At 37.8% G+C, this 18,488-nt stretch overlaps 1 protein-coding gene across 3 annotated transcripts in view; it reads left to right on the forward strand.

The window, feature by feature from the left end:
- Positions 1-12,274, forward strand: part of LOC101845420 (coiled-coil and C2 domain-containing protein 1-like) — a 57,327-nt gene extending 45,053 nt beyond the window's left edge. For all 3 annotated transcript variants that reach the window (XM_013087140.2, XM_035971979.1, XM_035971978.1), the window contains 4 exons: positions 6,155-6,212; positions 7,329-7,458; positions 9,331-9,455; positions 12,115-12,274. In XM_013087140.2, the coding sequence (XP_012942594.1) occupies positions 6,155-6,212; positions 7,329-7,458; positions 9,331-9,455; positions 12,115-12,150 (349 nt within the window). In that variant the 3' untranslated portion in view covers positions 12,151-12,274. The remainder of the gene's footprint in view (positions 1-6,154; positions 6,213-7,328; positions 7,459-9,330; positions 9,456-12,114) is intronic.
- The last annotated feature ends 6,214 nt before the right edge of the window (positions 12,275-18,488 follow it).

Genomic DNA, 18,488 nt, shown 5'->3' on the forward strand with positions numbered 1-18,488 from the left:
CGCCCAACCCTTTCTTTCCTCCATCTTTCTTTGTTTTAACACACACACCCCCCCCCACCCCATTCTTGTTATCCATCCATCAACTCCCTCTACGACTCTCCTTTTCATGAATCGTGGTGAAATCAGGCGCTCGTCAAAATAATGAAATCGAAGAAACAGGCATTTTTCTGCCAGTTTGGCAATTTTTATCGAATTTTCATTTTTTGGCTCAATACATTTTATGTCCATATAAAACAGATTTCCGTGTAAATTTGACAGAAACGAAAGTTGATTAAAGGCCCATACATAATATGTGACATTTCGGTTTTCAAGGACTCTAAAGCTATTTAAATTACCAAACTTTCGCGGCCATTTTCTGGCTAATTTTATCACTGAAACCATGCGACCTCTCCTTCTATCGCAAATATCGCGACTGCTTTTCAAGATAGATGGGTATTTTTTCCCCTTGAAGGTACTGTGCGGCAAATGAATAAGCTTTTAGATAATACCAATGTCTTCACATGACCAAAAGTTGTACTAATCTACTAATTGATCGCGTCGTGACACAAATAATCTTACAGTGTTAAATGAGACGTAACACGTAACATTTGTCAGGCATAGTGGGAAAATTAGGTCAAATGCTGCTAACCCTGGAGCTGAGATTTTGCAGAATGAAGTGGAAACTTCGATTTTTGATGGAAAATGCATTTTATGCAAAACTTCAACATCCCATTTTTATTTTATGAAAATATACTTCTTAAAAAAACAACTAAAAGTATGTATATTTTATTTGAATTCGATAAAAACCCATTCGCTCAGTATATAATGTACTTAATGAATGTTATGTGATTAAACCATATTATTATTATTGCTATTTTTGCAACATGACTGATATTCTCATAGGCGCATCCCATTTACCAATTAGTCCCGGGGAAGATTTCTTTTCACTGTGGCTGCTTTTATGATACACATCTCATTCCACATCTCTGCTGTTACATCCCTAAAAAATTTTTTTTTTTAGCAACTTAGGATAGAACAGAAAAAAGTTGGGACAATAGGTTTTTATCAGTGGCTCATTATTTATCTGTTCTTTGGTAAGTTAAACCAGAACTCTCAGAAGTATATATTTTATACCTTGTAGGAATTTGTTGGGATTTTTCTATTTTTTAAAATCTTCAATGATCAAGGATTTTGGAATACAGGAAATAATTATTCAAGATTTTTTATTTCCCACAATTTTCGAACCAACTTTCTCTAACTGCTGTTTTTTTATTCTTAAGATGGCATGACCTGACCTGACCATCAATGATTTATTTTATGTGTACATAAAAATGTATTGTTTATTTCAATTATTGCTTTATCTCGAATGAATGCTCATCCCTGTTAAATACTTAAAGGCCAAATTTTGTTAGAGGGAAGGTAATAGATTCTTCAGGGTGCTTACTTTCCTATCCACTGTCATTATGTTGATTTTCATACTTCTTTTTCTTCCTTTTTTAGTCTGAAAGTTGTTTCTACTTTGATTTTACAAAACCGTCCGTCCATTTTTTTAAAAATGAAGCCCATTTTTATTAATGCTATGTCCTTTTATTTAATTTGTTTTGAAGCAGGAAGCTACTGAGCTTTTTTTTTCTTTCTTTGAACAAAATGTATATAAGAGGTCGACAATTTATGATTTCCTGCAAGTTTTATGTAATATTTTCTCCAATGAGTTGCTTTTTCTTAGTTCAGTTTTAATAATACCGGGTGCCCACTACATGATGGATCAGGCCGATCGCCCGACTCGGTCGCCTGAATATGAAAACAAACACGCTTATATTTTTTAGGACCAGAACTTCCCCCAATGTGTCCTTTGTGTGACTATGCATATGAGACAGTGGAACATCACCTTTTCCACTGTACAACCCTAAATGACATCAGAGCTACCCTTCTCCCTCCGAGACCTAACTTATCACTACATGGCATTGGACAGAAGGGCAAGCGCCCAGATGTTGCTGGATCGATAACAACATAACAACAACATATTTTTTAGACGACGGTGTCAGGCGATCGACCTTGTCCATTTCAGTGTGGGCAAGCTGATTGTCGCCATCATATTGTGTTGGTGTTCTGAACAAATGTATTACCGTGATTGTGGTATTTTCAGCTAAACTGTGATTGACTGTGCATCTGCAGATTAGTCAGAACACAACATTTTATGTTACTGTTGTACGTTATACTGTATTGTAAAGCTTTCAGAGTCTGTCTACTTTAATGGGGGTTGAGCGCTACATAAATGTCATTTATTATTATTATTATTAATCCGATCCGTACGCTTTGCATAGCAGTCTGTCAATATGATTTTTTGAGAAATACTGAAAGTTTCAAAAAGGTCTTCGCACTAGAAATATTCTAAAATGTGAAGAATACAACCCCGGGGGTACAAAATGACCCCAGGGTGTACGGATAGGGTTAAACTCTTCCTCCTCCCTTGGGGATTTCATCTTTGCCTTGCACATTGGGATCATAACTTTTATCTTTTTAAATTAGGATAAAATGAAAAGACATGGGTAAACTCTCTGTACCATGTTATAAAAATGTTTTTCTATTTGTTATTATAAGGCCTTTTGCCCCCCCCCCCCCCCCCCCCCCTTGTAGAAGCTGCTGTACAATCAATGTGAAAATGATTGAAATACTGAATAATAAAATCATGCTACAACTAAAAATTATATTTCTGTAGCAGGTGTATTCTATTTATCCGATGTAGTGTGTTGTGATACTTTCCATGAGCGTTGGTGGTTGACGGGTGCTCTGGTGTGCTTTGCTCCTTCTTACCTATCAAACATCTATCGTCCTTATCTCCCCTGCTCCTTCTATGTTGTGTTTGTTACTCTCTTATCTTCGGCACTTATGACCTTATTGTGTTACAAGTGCCGTAAAACTCTTACCAAACATAAACATTTCCATGAGTCTCTGTTTTTCTCTTTCCTGATTCTTCTTCTCTCCAGTACAAAAATGGATTTTCTTAATAGAAGTTCAATACATCCAAACTTTTCACTAGATGTAGTTCTTGTAAGTTTTGGTGGTTTCTTCTTTGCATGATGCCAGTCCATCGCTGCGGGGGGGGGGGGCTCTCGTGACCTAGAGGTTAAAGTGTTGGCCTCTTATTAATAATAATAATAAATGACATTTATATAACGCTCAACCCCGAATAAAGTACACAGGCTCTGAGCGCTTTACAATACAGTACAACATACAACAATAACATGAAACGTTGTGTTCTGACTAAAGAAAATTATTCCAAATATTCATCTTATTAATTTAAAAACAGAAACGACTTCAGCTGACATTTGAATGAATCAAAAGATTTGATTCTCTCAACGTACTTGGTAAAGCATTCCAGATCTTGGGGCCTTGGTATTCAAATGTCCTTTCACCCATTGTTTTAAGTTTCATAGATGGTAAAATAAATTTCTTTTTGTCATCTGATGATCTTAAACTGCGAGTTGGAATGTACAGTCTTAACAGATTTGATAAATATGATGGTGCATTATCATTCAAACATTTGTGACATATGGTGGCCAACTTGCACACAATCCTTTTCTCAACAGGAAGCCAATGCAAAGTTCGTAAAAGAGGTTTAGCAGAGTCTCGCTTTCTTTTCCGTAAAACTAAACGATTTGCATTGTTTTGGACAGTTTGAAGTCTTTTAACTTTCTCCAGTGATATTCCTGATAACAAGGAGTTACAATAATCGAGTTTTGATAAAATTAAGCTAGTTACTAGTAAAGCAGTATACTTGGTATTGATCAGATGACGTATTTTACTAATTTTTCTTATTTCTAAATACATGCAGCTGATCAGATGATTTACCTCAGCCGACTTTGACAAACTAGAATCAAAATAGATACCAAGATTCTTAACTTTCCTTGAAAATAAAATTTTTGCATCACCAATTTTAATGTGATCATGGTCAACCTCCTTAACAGACTTTGCACTGCCTGCCAGAATGACTGTTCGAATCCGGTTTGTTCTCTATTTCATCTCCTTTCCTGCTCTATAGAAATGTTCTGTGATCTGTTTTCATCTCCACTTTCTTCCCCCACCCCCTCACCTCCTTTGCCCCTTCTACTGGGCTCCTGACTCTTTCTGCAGCCTTTCTATTGCTACTCCTTGGCTACTTCTTACTGCTGTCTTTCAGCAACACCCTGATCTTCTGGTGGAAAGATCTACACCTAGTGTTCTCGGACAAGGGCGAAAAATCTTGGGGGCCTGTGTGCAAGTTGTGCACGTTAAAGATCCCTCAGTGGTCTAAAATCGATACGAGTAGGCTTCGCCCGCCACCTGAGCAAAGTTCAAAATTTCCTACCAGCTGAAAAAGTTTAATATGTCCAGCGCACTCTTTTGACCTTATGCAGTTGCGAGCACCGTAAAACACTTACCCCCCCCAAAAAAGATTTCGCTTAGTTGTTCCAGCCACTAAATTATTGTTGCCTCCCTTGGGAAAATGATCTGGTCAATATTTGAGCCACAATTTTAAGAATGAATAAATTGTTGCCAAAGTTCTCTTTACAAATTCATATGTAGTTTGTAGATTCCTCTGTGAATTTGTTATAAAGTAACAATAGTGAAATGAATGTGAATTCTAGCGGATTTTCAAGTGCAGCTGTACTTTCACTTTGACCTCTGTAAAGAAAAAAAAATATATATAATATATATTGTATGAGTCTGAAGGTGATTTCTCTGCTTCCTATTATATTCTGTGAATTTAAGGTTGACAATTTTTGTCCTTTAATGTTGTATTAAAGAAGGATCTTATAATGTTGCTGTGCTTGCGTATGACTTATTTTTAAGTAGGTTGGAAGCATGTGATTTTTGTTTTGTCATATTGTATGAAGCTTGCTGTAACTCACGTTTGTATGGAATTTTAGATGTACTGTCAATGAAGATGTCCACAGTCACTAAAGAGATGCTGCTGTAGATTAGAAGAAGCACAGAATTGCATCAGAGCTGCATTTGATGAACTGTCCTTTTACATCGAAAAGAAAAATTTCCAGAGAGGGGGAGCAGAGAGAGAGAGAGAGATAGTGAGAGAGAGAAGGAGGGAACGAGTGAAAAAGATAAACGTAGGGAGAGTGACTGGCTGTACACCCATGTCCTTCACTGTGTGTTATTTATATAAGAAATCGGGTCCTGTTGGCGATGCATGTTTAGTCTCTTAACCCTAACAGCACTAGTAGTGTATATTTCCCTCCTGAGTTCTCTTTTCCACAGGCCCCGTCACGTATATTTCCCTACTGAGTTCTCCTTCCTACAGGCCCAGTGGTGTATATTTCCCTACTGAGTTCTCCTTCCTACAGACCCAGTGGTGTATATTTCCCCTCTCGGGACGCTGACGTCCTAAAACACTGTGGCATACTTTCACCGTAATCCGTCCAATTGTCTCTGAAAAATATTCTTTGTGGTATTTTTTTTTAAACTTTACACAGAAGCAGTTTAGAAATCTCTTTAATGTCAGCAAAAAATTGCAGACACAATCAATGTTTGTGAATGCGGCTGGACAAAGGTCGCAGTTGTCGGCAAAGCTATTTTTGAGCAACGGAGTGATAAGGCCAAAAAAGTCATACTTGGTCAAAAATTTAGTTACATCAGAAAACACACGTTTTACAATTTCTTAATAACATATCAACAGGATTTAATGATATTTTAAACCGAAATATTTTTTATTATTAGTTATTTTTGTATCATGTTGTACTTCATCAAAGGTTTAAAGTTCAATTAGAAATTGAGTTTTTCATCGAAGTTTGTTTTGACACTCAGTGTTTAAAAATGTGGCAAATCTTTCAAACTAATCGAGATATTTGAAAACTTTAAAAATCAGCGTGTTCAGCATTGAATTTGCTATACAAGAATATGTTGCCCTTATTTCAATATCGGCAATGTCCGACGACTGGGAGCTTTCTCCAGGCACACACACATTTGCTGGGCTTCTGGACTGGGGGACAGCAGTATTACCTGGCCCAGAGGGATATGAGAACTAAAAATAGCCAGGCGCTAGTGTATTAAATATCAGTGCAGCTTTGATTTGAAAGTGCCATTCTGCCCACAAATTAACGATGCTTAACGACTCTTGGTTACAACTGATAAACAGTGCTCACCAGATTTTTTTTTTCCAGTGTCATTTTTTCTCTTCCAGTGATGGAACTACCTGCATGGAAGTCCTGCGCTATGAAAAGGGGATGCTGGACAAACAAGTTAGTGAACTGATTACATTTGTGAGTCATGCTGACAAAATGAGTTATTCTCTCAATCCACAAATGGAGATATTGGCCGAAAATCAACGTTAGGGTCAAATTTATAGATTTTCTGTTGATGCCATATTCTTGAACTATAAGTTACTATAAGCTGTCTTTTATTATTTCATACTTGTAAATTGTAAAAACTTCACCTATAAGCGTGATGTATCTATTTCCTTAAAAGACTTGAATCCAAGAAGTAGCTCATTTTGTCGGCACGCCTCACATTTTCCGTCGTTAGAATTACAAAGTTCTATCTGACATTTTCAGCCGTTTCGAGTTATACTAAAATCATGAGGTCAGAAACCAAATGTTCTATCTGCTCTGTCAAAATCTTACAATTTTTCCAAGTCGTTATCAAGATATTCAAAGAATTGCATTTGAAAAAGCTTGACATGTTTGAAAAATTTTTTACAGCAAATTTCTCATAGCTAGGTAGGCTACTGAGCAGATAGAACTTTGTAATGCTGGGATAGCGATTTTTTGCCATTTAGAATGACAGAGTTCTAACTCCAGTTTTTTAGTTTAGTTTTAGTAATAGTTTTACGGCACTTGCAACACAATTAGTACATATAAGCTCCAAAGATTCGAGGTGTTACAAGAGAGTAACAAACAGAAAAAAAGATGGAGGGGAGATAGAGACAATAGATGTTTGATAGGAAAGAAGGAGCAGACAACCCTATCACTATTATTATCGTTAATCTCTTCATCATCATCATCATTTGTATTATTATTCATATTATTATCATTATTACTGGTATTATCGTTATTGTTATTATTTCTGAAACTTCTTTGTTGTGTCTTGGTATTTAACGGAATGTGATCTTTCGAAATATTGATCTCATTGTATACTGTTTGTGACAAAAATCAAATTTGTAAAGTTGTTTGTTTTTTTAAGCATTTTTTCTTTTTTGAAAAAAGATATTGATTTGTATTTGAATATGCTTATCATGCTTTTTTTAATTTTCACCTTTTCATCTCTTCAAGGTCCAGGGATGTTGCTATGTGGATTAAAGTAGTTCTCGAATGATTTCGTTTTTAGTGACTCAACTGGGTTTTTTTCCTTCCCCACAGATCTACCAACTGAAGGACAGTCTGAGCGTCACACAGACCCAAGCCCTCAGGCACAAGAGTGCTCTCATTGAGGAAAAGATTGAACTACAGCAGAAAAAACTGAGGGAAGGAGGATTGGAAGCTTGGAAGGGTATGGTGTTATTATACTTTTTGAACTCCTAGATCCTTCATTGTCTTTTTTTTTATAGTAGAGGGTTTTACGGCGCTCGCAACTGCAGTTATCTTATGACATACCTGTTTTTTCTTTCCTCGTCCTTCGTATTGTCATTTTATCCTCTACTTCTTTTGTATGTTTGTCACTTTCTTGTGAACTGCTATTTCCAGGGTGCCTTGATAGTCGAAGCAGACGTTGTGCTGTTGGGGCTAGAAAGGTGAATAGAGTAAGCCTGGTTCCCCGTTTGGACTTCTCTGTTAACACCCACCCCTTAGCGCTCATATGACCTTATGCTGTTGCGAGCGCCGTAAAACCTTGCTAAAGCAACTAAAACTGACAGACCTGGTACGTCAGGAAAACGCGTAATTATTATTAGTGTGGTTTGTTCCTTATTTCCTATAAAAAATCTGTCTTCTCTATCTCCCCTCCTTCTTTTTTGTGTTTGTTACTCTCTTGTAACACTTCTAATCTTCGGCACTTATATGACCTTATTGTGTTTCAAGTGCTGTAAAACTCTTACTAAAACTAAACTCTGTGTGGAGATTGAACCACAATCACAGCGTAGATTCTTATTTGGGAATAGATGGATTGAAAAATGTGCATATCGGTACCCAATTTGTCAGTATTAATTTACTGCAAGGCTTGCAGGGGATCAACAGCTAGAGGTCTAGTCTTGCAGACAACCATATGCTCTCGTTTTAGTTTTAGTTGTTTTTACAGCGCTCGCAACTGCGTAAGGTCATATGAGTGCCAAGGGATGGATGTCAACAAAGAAGTCCTTACAGGGAATCAGTCTTACTCTGCTCACCCATCAAGCTTCAACAGCACAAAGTCTGCTACAACTATCAAGGCGTCCGGAAATAGCGGGTCACAAGAGTGTGACATACAAAAGAAGTAGAGGACAATGACGATAATAAGGATTAGGAAAGAAAAACAGCAGTTCCCTGCAACAGTTCAGGCACAGTTATGAGCATGACATTGATGAATCAGCCCATTTACAATTTTACAGTGCAGAAGAATAAGTTAATTTCCCCCCTTTTGGAATGGCCTAAAGACTCTTCCGTCAGTGGCCCTGCCCCGGGGGTATATGCTCTCGCAAAATGTACACCCCAAAATGATCTTCGTAGGAGCTGATGGTATTGGATCCATACATTCTGAAGTTTTATCCCCCCCCCCCAGATTGCCATCTTTGTCTTTTCGAGAGGAAAATAGATCAGATGCCGAATCTCAGTTTTTTGTGTATCAAAGTCAAAATTAAGTTTTCAAGTGACAACCAGAGACTACTATGTATGTGCACATAACAGCGTTTTGAAACACCCAGAAATTGGAAAAATTTTCGAAAAAGCAAAAACAAATAAATAAATAAATAAATAAACAAATTTTAATAAACAAACAAATATAGGGTGATCCAAAAAAAACTTAACAACTTTTTTTCTAAGTATCTCGTGCAAATGTTGTTCTGGAAAGATGAAATTTGAAACAGATAAACTTCATTCAAAAGGAAGTTGTTTAACATAAAATTCATACAGAAGAAACTTAGTTTCAGAACATAAAAATCATAAAGAAAAAAAAACATGGGCATTATACTGCAGAATTATTTAGTGGAATCATCTAAAATGAATATCAGTCAAATTCCTTTTGAATGAGGAATATTGTGTTCAAATTTAAAGATGAAAGCTTCAGTGTGGAGGAAAATATTTACGAAAAAAGTTGTAAAGTTTTTTTTGGGATCACCCTGTAAATAAAGAATGAAAGAAAGAAAGAAAGAAAGAAAGAAAGAAAGAAAGAAAGAAAGAATCAAATAAAGAAATACAATTTTGATTATGTTGTTGTTTTTTCTGTCCTCAGCATATCTGGCTGTTGTGAAAAGTGAAGCTGTCAGCTTTGAGCAAGAGGCGCGGCAGTATGTCAGAGTGGGAGAAGTGCAGAAGGCTGAGCTGATGATGAATAAGAAAAAGTTAGCAGAAAAAGAGGTACTCTTTGTTTTATTTTCATGAGGTGGATGTGATTTAACCCTATCCGTACGCCCTGGGGTCATTTTGTACCCCTGGGGTTGTTTTCTTCACATTTTAGAATATTTCTAGTACGAAGATCTCTTTGAAACTTTCAGTATTTCTAAAAAAAATCATTTTTACAGACTGCTATGCAAAGCGTACGGATCGGATTAAGGAGTAAATTTCCTCTTTGGAAAGTGGTGGCACAGAGCATGGATACGATAGTGAAACACGACGTACGGATAGGGTTAAAAGGAAGCACAACTTTGTTATTCATTCAGTTTTTTTCAACTTAGTTTTTTTTTTTTATCTGAAAATGAAAGAGGCAGGCAACAGCATGCAAACTAAGAAATAGATATGCAAAGTCATATTTCTGATTTGTGGTCTGCTACTCGCATCCTCAGTGCTTTCTTGTCATATCTCCCATTTTTTTCTACAGTGAAAATGTGACATCTTCTCAACCTATTGCACCCGAGCTACGAGTATTTTCGTAGCTGCCGCGTGCTTCCATCCATCAAGCTACGATGATATTCGTAGCAAAATACCAGTCTACAAAATGGAGTCCGAACCACTTATCCAGGTTTTCATTGAAGATAATAGGCAGCTTGTAGCTTGTAAAAACTTTTGCTAGCTTGTTTCGATCCTGTTTTTCGCCAAGTATGAGTTAATTCTGTTGTTTTGCCACCGCAAATCATGGCAAGAAAGCGAGCACTGAAATCTTCAGGGACGAGAAGAAGACAAAAAAATTCGTTTTTAAATTACATTTTTTTTCATTATCACATGGGCAAATGAAATACTTGAAAGAGTAATAGATGTTCATGGTGTTAAGAGCAATCGAGGCTTGTATCTCTCTCTTGCCCTTTTTTTTAACTCCCAGTGGAGCACAGGCCATCAACAACATTACTCCAGCGAAGCCTGTCCTGAGCATCCTTTTCTATCTGTTTCCTTGATGTCCCCGCTTTTTCAATTTCTGCTGATACCGCTCGCCTCCGTGTCTTCTTAGGTCTTCCCTTCTTACGCTTTCCTTGTGGGTTCCATGTTAAGGCCTGCCTGATGATGCTTGTCCGGGGTCTCCTCAGGGTGTGTCCAATCCATTTCCATTTCTTCACCTGAATATTGTAGAAAGTCTCTTTCACATCCTGGTCCTTATCATTGGTGGGGGCATATCCCTGGATAACATGAAGGTTGATGTCTTTCTCCTGTGAACGGAATTCAGCTGATATTAGTATCGGGCCCTCTGCTTTCCATCCTATCAAAGCCCGCTTGGCGTGTGTTGATAACAGAATACCTACTCCTTCTGTATGTGGCGAGTTTTCCTCCAGATGTCCAGAGTAGAGAACTGTTTCCCCTGAAGCAAGTTGGCACTCCCCTGCATTCATCCATCTCGTCTCACAGAGACCCAATATGTTCAGTTGGTAGGCCTCCATCTCTCTTGCAACCTGCAGTGCCTTCCCTGCCTCGTACATTGTACGAACATTCCAGGTGCCAAGTCTGGTGGTTTTTCTGGTCGACAGGAGGTTTCTCGGCTTGGTGGCTTCCTTTCGGCTTTCACCACCCTGCGTCATTCTACACTCTCTATTCTCTCCTCTCCTCGGTGATGAAGGTCCTCCATCTTCCAGAACTGGCGGTCGTGCTGTTTTTGCTGTTGATGTTTTTGTAGCTGCTTTTGTTTTATGGGAAAGGGCTGCTAACCCTTTGCCCAACCGAACTTAGTCGCCTTGTACGACATACGCGGTACGGATACAGTGGTCCTATTCTTTGCTCCCCTGTCTCTTGGACAGGGCCCTGAGAACCACACGGGTGGAGGCTTGTATGGCATTTAAAAAAGATCTTTACTTAGGCTTATTTACCTGGATGGAGAATAGACATAATTGCATGCGGCACAATAGATCCATGAAATGGTCTTCTTGCTGATCATGCCAGATATCAGCTGGTTGGATATTCTTCTGGCTTCCAATGTCTAATCACAGAACATAATTCTTAACATCATGCATAGATGTAGTCTTGTCCTATTCCTAAAATGCTATAAGACCTATCCAAATGAATGTCTATTGAGTAATATTGTTAGTCTCGTTGCCTTGCTTGCAGAAGATGCGAGTTTAATTCCTAAGTGATATTGTTGTTGGTTTGTTGTTGGGTTTTTTTTGGGGGGGGTCTTTTTAATTGAAAGCTGGTATCTCCTTCTACCCTTTGTGGGCCTTGACAGACATGCATGAAGCAGTTCATCTCCCTAAATGAACTATATTGTGTCAAGGGGCACACAAAACATTTGAACTAATAAGTGTTAATCTGCTGTTCTGTTCCATGAAAGGATAACTGACAATGACGCAGAATCATAATATGTGGGGGGGGGGGGGGGGGGGGTTCTGTAGTTTATGACTGACAGCACTGATGAGTTGTTCCCATGTGATACTTTTACATTTTCATCTGTGGGTGGTTGGAGAGTGCTCTGGTGTGGTTTGCTCCTTCTTGCCCATCAAACATCTATCATCCTTATCTCTCCTTTTTTTTTGTGTATGTTCCTCTCTTGTAACACCTCTATTCTTCAGCACTTATATGACCTTATTGTGATTGCAAAAGCCGGAAAACTTACTTTTAAAAAATTGTAATAAAACATTTTCATCTCATTTTTTTCCAGATAGCTGCGATCAAAGCAAAGATACCAGATGCCTGAGACTGGTGAATTGGACAAGGCCCTACTACCTGTACTGTAGATACTGAGAACATCGTGGTCAAATCAGGCACAAGGGGCTCTTGAGGCCTAGTGGTTAAGGTGTTCGCCTCTCATTCAAAGGTCGTGGGTTCGAATCCGGGTAGCGACGGAAAAATTTTCTTTACTGAAATTGTCTCCTTTCCTGCTCTCTAGAAGTGTTTTGTCATCTGCTTTCGTCTCCACTTTCTACCCCCAACCCCTCACCTCCTTTGTCCCCTCCCCTGGGCTCCTGACCCTTTCTGCAGCCTTTCTACTGCTACTCCTTGGCTCCTCACTGCTGTCTTTCAGCCACACCCCTGATCTTCTGGTAGGAAAGATGTACACCTACCCTTCTTGGACATGGGTGAAAAATCTCAGAAGTCCCGTTTGCAAGACGCCCGCCCAAAATTCAAAATTTCCTACAAACTGAAAATGCAGTTGCGAGCGTGGTAAAACACTTACCAAAAAAAAAAAATCTGTTCTCCTGTTCTTCAGACTTTCCTCTTTGGCCGAAGATAGTCTTGTTTTATTTTAGTTTGAGAAATTCTGTCTTCTTTTATTCTTTACTTTTCATGACATTATGACACGGGTGTTTTTCCACAGGCGCCCACGTAATTTTTCTCTAAGTTTTGAGAAAATATAAAGAAAAACAGAATAATAATAATAAATGACATTTATATAGTGCTCAATCCCGACTAAGTACACAGGCTCTTAGCGCTTTGCAATACAATACAATGTACAACAGTAACATAAAACGTTGTGTTCTGACGAAAAGAAAATTACTCCAAATATTCATCTTATTAATTTAAAAACAGAAATGACTTCAGCTGACATTTTAATTAATCAAAAGATTTGATCTCTCTTAAAGTATTTGGCCAAGCACCAAAATTAGAACTATGACTGAGGGCACTCTTTATTATCAGGGAAAAAATAACAAAACGGAGCAAATCTTTTTTTAAGTTTTTGTAGTTTTAGTGAAGGTTTTACAGTGCTCACAACTGCATAAGGTCATATGAGCGCCAAAAGAGCAAATCTTTATTGTGAGATACGGCTTTCAATATCAGCTTAATTTGAAAACCATCAGAAATTGATTTGAGTGATTTGGGAACAAGACTGATGACATATTATATAGTGTTGTGAGGATAATAATGACTTGATGAGAAAATGTCAACGATCTGGCCTGCCGGAGACGTTTTGTGAAGCTCTGTAAGACTCCCTTCGGAGATGATCAGGAGAGTAAATAAATGTGTCACGGTGTGATGGAATCAGGCTCTCGTCAATTTTGGGACATGTAGAGGTATTAGTATCATCTTAAAGCTTGTTCGTTTGTCTTGCTTTGGATGAAAAAAATATTTATTTATCGTGAATACAAGTCGAGATATTTGGGAATGAAAGAGGTGGGGGTCACCTGGTTTCAGAGTTAAAATTAGTGAGAAAATGGGCGCCAAAGATGAGTTATTTCCTTTGCTTAAGATTCCATGGAAACTGAAAATTTATTTTTTTTGTGCCTTTAATCAAGGCTTTCCAGTAAAATCCACACAGAAAGGTATTGGGCCAAAAAACGAAAATTCGAAAAAAATTCACAAACCTGCAGAAAAATGCCAGTGTCTTCACTTTGATTATTTTGACGAGCGCCTGATTTCACCATGCTGCCTCACAAATGCTTCAACTCTAAAAGCTCATTTACTACAAAAAGACCCTACTAAACAAATGTCGTTTCCTATCTGTTATTTATTTTCTAGCACAATTATTATTGTAATAGATCTCATTTACTACGAAAAAGCCTGTTGTTTTCATGTTCGTAATTTTATTCCCTAGTAGTACAATAATAACAATAATATTGATAGCATTTGTATATATATAGCACAAATGCCAACTCAACAGCTGGCTGTGTGCGTTTTACCATCTATTATTACCCTAGTAGACCTGATGGCATTCAGGAACAATCTCAACTTCCTGGGAAGCATACAGTGCAAGCTGCTAGTTATGGGCACTAAGACACTGACATACATTGACAAGATCTGTCATCTTTCGGTATCTATGGCCGGGTACCCATTCCCACCTGGGTGAAGTGAGGAAAATTCATGCAAAGTTCTTCTCCCAAAGACATAAAGACAGACCTGCTGCTCGATCCCCTGAACCGGCGACCTCACGATAACCGGTCCGAATCACGAGACTACCAATGACACCATGAGTATCATGAGTATCAGTCATTGCCTTTAATGAAAATTCGAGAAGTCCACTCAGAATTTAATATACCTGGAGCAAGGAGTTTATTCTTTCAGGGGATTCCTGTTGATTTGTGGCTGTCTCTTTCTCTGATTTACATTTGTAGACTTGAGAAAGTTGTAAAAAAAAATACATTTCCTTTTCATTTACATACTTTGTATTCAGACATTAGTATTTTAGACAGATGTCATGCTGCTAGCTTGCATATGCCCATTATCTGGTCCATAGTTCTACAAGCTTTTATTTCTAATAATAATAATAGATAGCATTTGTATAGCTCAAATCTCCGCTCATCGGCAAGCTCTATGCCCTTCACAATCTATATTATTACCCCAGCAGACCTGAGAGCATTCTGATACCATCTCAACTACTTCAGAAGCATACAATGCAAGCTGCCTTTTATAGACGCTAAAACACTAACATACTGACAAGATCTTTCGCTGTCTATGGCCGGATACCCATTTCCACCTGAGTGAAGTGAGGAACATTCATGTAAAGTACCTTTCCCATGGACACAACGTCGGGCCCACGGCTCGAACCCCAGAACCCGCCACCTCACGATTCCGAGTCTAGTAGCCTTACCGCTAGAAGCAGATGGTCAGTGGGAGAAAAAAAAGGCTGATCCAACCAGTGTTTGTTTTGTAGCTGTAAAGTAAAGCACTCTGCCATTGCACGCAGAGGACCAAGTTCAATTCCCACTTTGGGCGGGGGAGAATTTTTATAAGTATCTTAGTTTTCCTGTTGGGATGTTGAATGCCTCTCTGTAGTCTCAGCCTGGATTCGCCCCGACAGATGGAAGCCAGCCTCCTAAATGATCTAAATATTGTTAATAGGGGCAGAAAACACTTGCATTAGAAAAAAAATTAATAAAAATAAGAAACGGTCGCTTCAAGCTCTAACTGCCTTGCCCAAAACTGTACCATATAAGCTTTTTTTTCTACCAAACTAAAGAAGTGAAGTAAAGTGTATCCTCTAGTAGTGTCTTTCACTGGACTGTTATAGGAACCAACCCAACACTCTGTTGAGACAGAATGAGGCAGGGGTTGTTGTTTTTTTCCTGTTGAAATAAGCTTTTCTAGAGCTGTTTTACAAATAGATACGGGGAACATGGAAGCGGAACCAATAAATTGACAAAAAAAGAATATTAATTCGTAGACAGGAAAAAGAGGCTATAATAGCACCTGCACATGGATGGCTGGTGCCTCTATAATATAAAGAAATCATTGATGGTCAAGGTCAAGCTGTTTGGCAAACGGCATCTTTTTTCATATATTCTTACTGTCACACGGTGTATGTTCTTTCTTTATTTGCCATGCTTCACATCACAGTTCTAACTAGAACTCCATAATTATATTTTAGGCTTCATTTTTGTAATGATCATGCATAGGGCTATTTTATTTTTATTTTCCTCAAGAGACATTCAGTTTCATGTTCATAATTTGTTACATTGCTTGAGATAATTTTGAAAGTGCAATCAATTTTTTATTCCTTATTATTTTATAGAGGGTTGTGCTGTGGTCCTGTTGCCTCTTACTGCATTTCTAAAAGATTTTGTTATCTTAGATTCCGTGTGTGGTAGGCAGGTGCTCTGGTGTGGTTTTCTTCTTTTTTCCTATCAAACATCTATCGTCTTTATCTCCCCTCCTTTTTTGTGTTTGTTACTCTCTTGTAACACTTCTAATCTTCGGCACTTATATGACCTTATTTTGTTGTAAGTGCCGTAAAACTCTTACTAAAACTAAAGACTCTTAGATTCCAAGTACTTGTGTAGGACAAGGGGACACTCGTCTTCTTGGAATATTCCTGATGCATTGCTTGTGTTTGAAGGGCGGTGCTCCTGCTTGTCCTTCTTCTTTTTCTTCCCTCTGCTGTCTCTGTCTGTCCATCCTGCTCGATTTCTATTTCTGCACTAAATGATCATTATCATGTCAGTGCTGTTCTTTTTTGTTTCTCAGTATTTTTCTGGCTGTCAGTTTTTTTAATGTCTAAGCTATGATTATGACCAGACTGAAAATCTACAACAGAAAAAGGACACAGCTTCTAAAAGAGTATTAGATTTGTTCTCATTCTGACATTGGAAAGCCTTTAGTGTTTATTGGGCCCTAAAGTCTCTGTATGAAATACATTCTAGCATGCACATAGCAGACATGCACATGGAGAAACGTGCACATTGCAAAAAAATTTCAGGGTCCCAAATTTGGTCTTACAAGAATATTCTTTGTATTTTTTGTTTTCACGTATATATGGTGAAATTCGTATATAATTAAAAGATTTGAGCGTTCCTCTGATTTCGGTGCTTGCAAGACTGTAGATCCATACTTTTGATAAATGTGTCACGTCACAACGTGGTGGAATCTGGCACTCGTCAATTTTTGAGCATATGGGGTTATTGGTATCATCTTAAAGCCTGTTCATTTGTCTTCCTATTGGTGAAAAAAATATTCATTTATTTTAAACAGAAGTAGAAATATTTGCAGTTGAAGGAGGTCAGGGTTGCCTGGTCTCAGAGGTAAAAATTAGTGAGAAAATGGCCGCCAAAGTTTGGTAACTTCCATTGCCTAAGAGTCCTTGGAAACAGAAATTTTACTTTTTTTTGTGCCTTTAATCAATGTTTTTCAGAAACACCCACACAAAAATGTGTTCTTAAATGGTCATAAAATGTGTTCAGCCAAAATACAAAAATTCGAGAAAATTGCCAAACAGGAGGAAGAGTGACAGTTTCTTTGATTTCATTATTTTGATGAGCTCCCGATTTCCCCCCGATGCCTCACAAATGTATTTTCCTTCAAGACGTATTTGCTCAATAATGGACTTACGGAAATTTTTAATGTCTTCATCTAAGTTTCTTTAGCAGATTAAAATGTGGACAATGTTGTTGGGTTTTTTCTGAAACTACATGTATTGTCCTATCAGATTTACCCTGTATGCTGTATGTATTATGTATTTTTAAATGACTGTTCTTCTTGAGCAGGTCAGCCTGTAGTATTCGGGGAAATGCTGATGCTTTATTACTTGTGTAATAAGCTTCACTGACATTTGTCCTTGCTGAAATCATTTCCTTGTTGGCTTGTGCTTTAGTTTGTGGCAGTGAGAATATTATATACATGTGTTTAGTAAGACTCGGAGACTCAAGTTGCTGTTTCGAGTTACTAATTGGTGATTTCAATCTGTACATTATTCATGTTCTGAATTCTTTTGTTGAAAGAAACAACTTCTTCAATGAGTATCTGTATAATGTCTCTGACATTGCTGTTATTCTGTTGATTTCTGTATTTCATCATATAGTCTGTATACTGTTATAAGATTTACAAATTACAATACTACAAACCTGTGATGAAATATGATCCTGGTATTACGCGTGAACGACTTTAGAAAAATTACTATCATATATGATGTACATTTTACTCTGACAGATATCTGTGGTGTTTGTTTTTTTTTCATTTGTGTAAAAACTTGCAATTCATTAAACAACTTTTGTTAAGGACGAGTCCTTCCCTTTGTTATGACTGATAGCAGATGGCTCAATGTTTTGCCTTGCTTGTAGCAGAAAACATTTACTATTACTTTTTCTTTCCTCATCCTTACTATCGTCATTTTCCCTGTCTACTTCTTCTGTATGTTTGTCACTCTCTTGTGAACTGCTATTTCTGGGGAACCTTGATAGTCGAAACAGACTTTGTGCTGTTAAGGCTATAGAGGTGAGCAGAGTAAGCCTCATTACCTGTTTGGACTTCTCTGTTGACATCCACCCCTTGGCGCTTATACTACCTTATGCAGTTGCGAGCCCCGTAGAACGTTACTATAACTAAACAAACATACACATAGTGAACACGCTCTCAGCAAAACAGGCACATAGAAAACAGATTTCCAGGTCCCAAATTTTTTCCTAGACATTGTATTCTTTTCATTTAAAACACGTTCAAAGCGAAATACGTACGTAATATGAAAATTTCAGCATCTCCCCTATTTCACTATCACATACAGTGCAGCCTTTCTATAACGACCTTCGATATAACGGCCTCCTCTATATAGCGACCTTCTGCCCAGGTCCCGATTTGTTTCTTATAATTATTATATCATTAGTAATATTT

This window comes from Aplysia californica, unplaced genomic scaffold (genome assembly GCF_000002075.1).
Source record: "Aplysia californica isolate F4 #8 unplaced genomic scaffold, AplCal3.0 scaffold00550, whole genome shotgun sequence".
NCBI classification, from domain to species: domain Eukaryota; kingdom Metazoa; phylum Mollusca; class Gastropoda; order Aplysiida; family Aplysiidae; genus Aplysia; species Aplysia californica.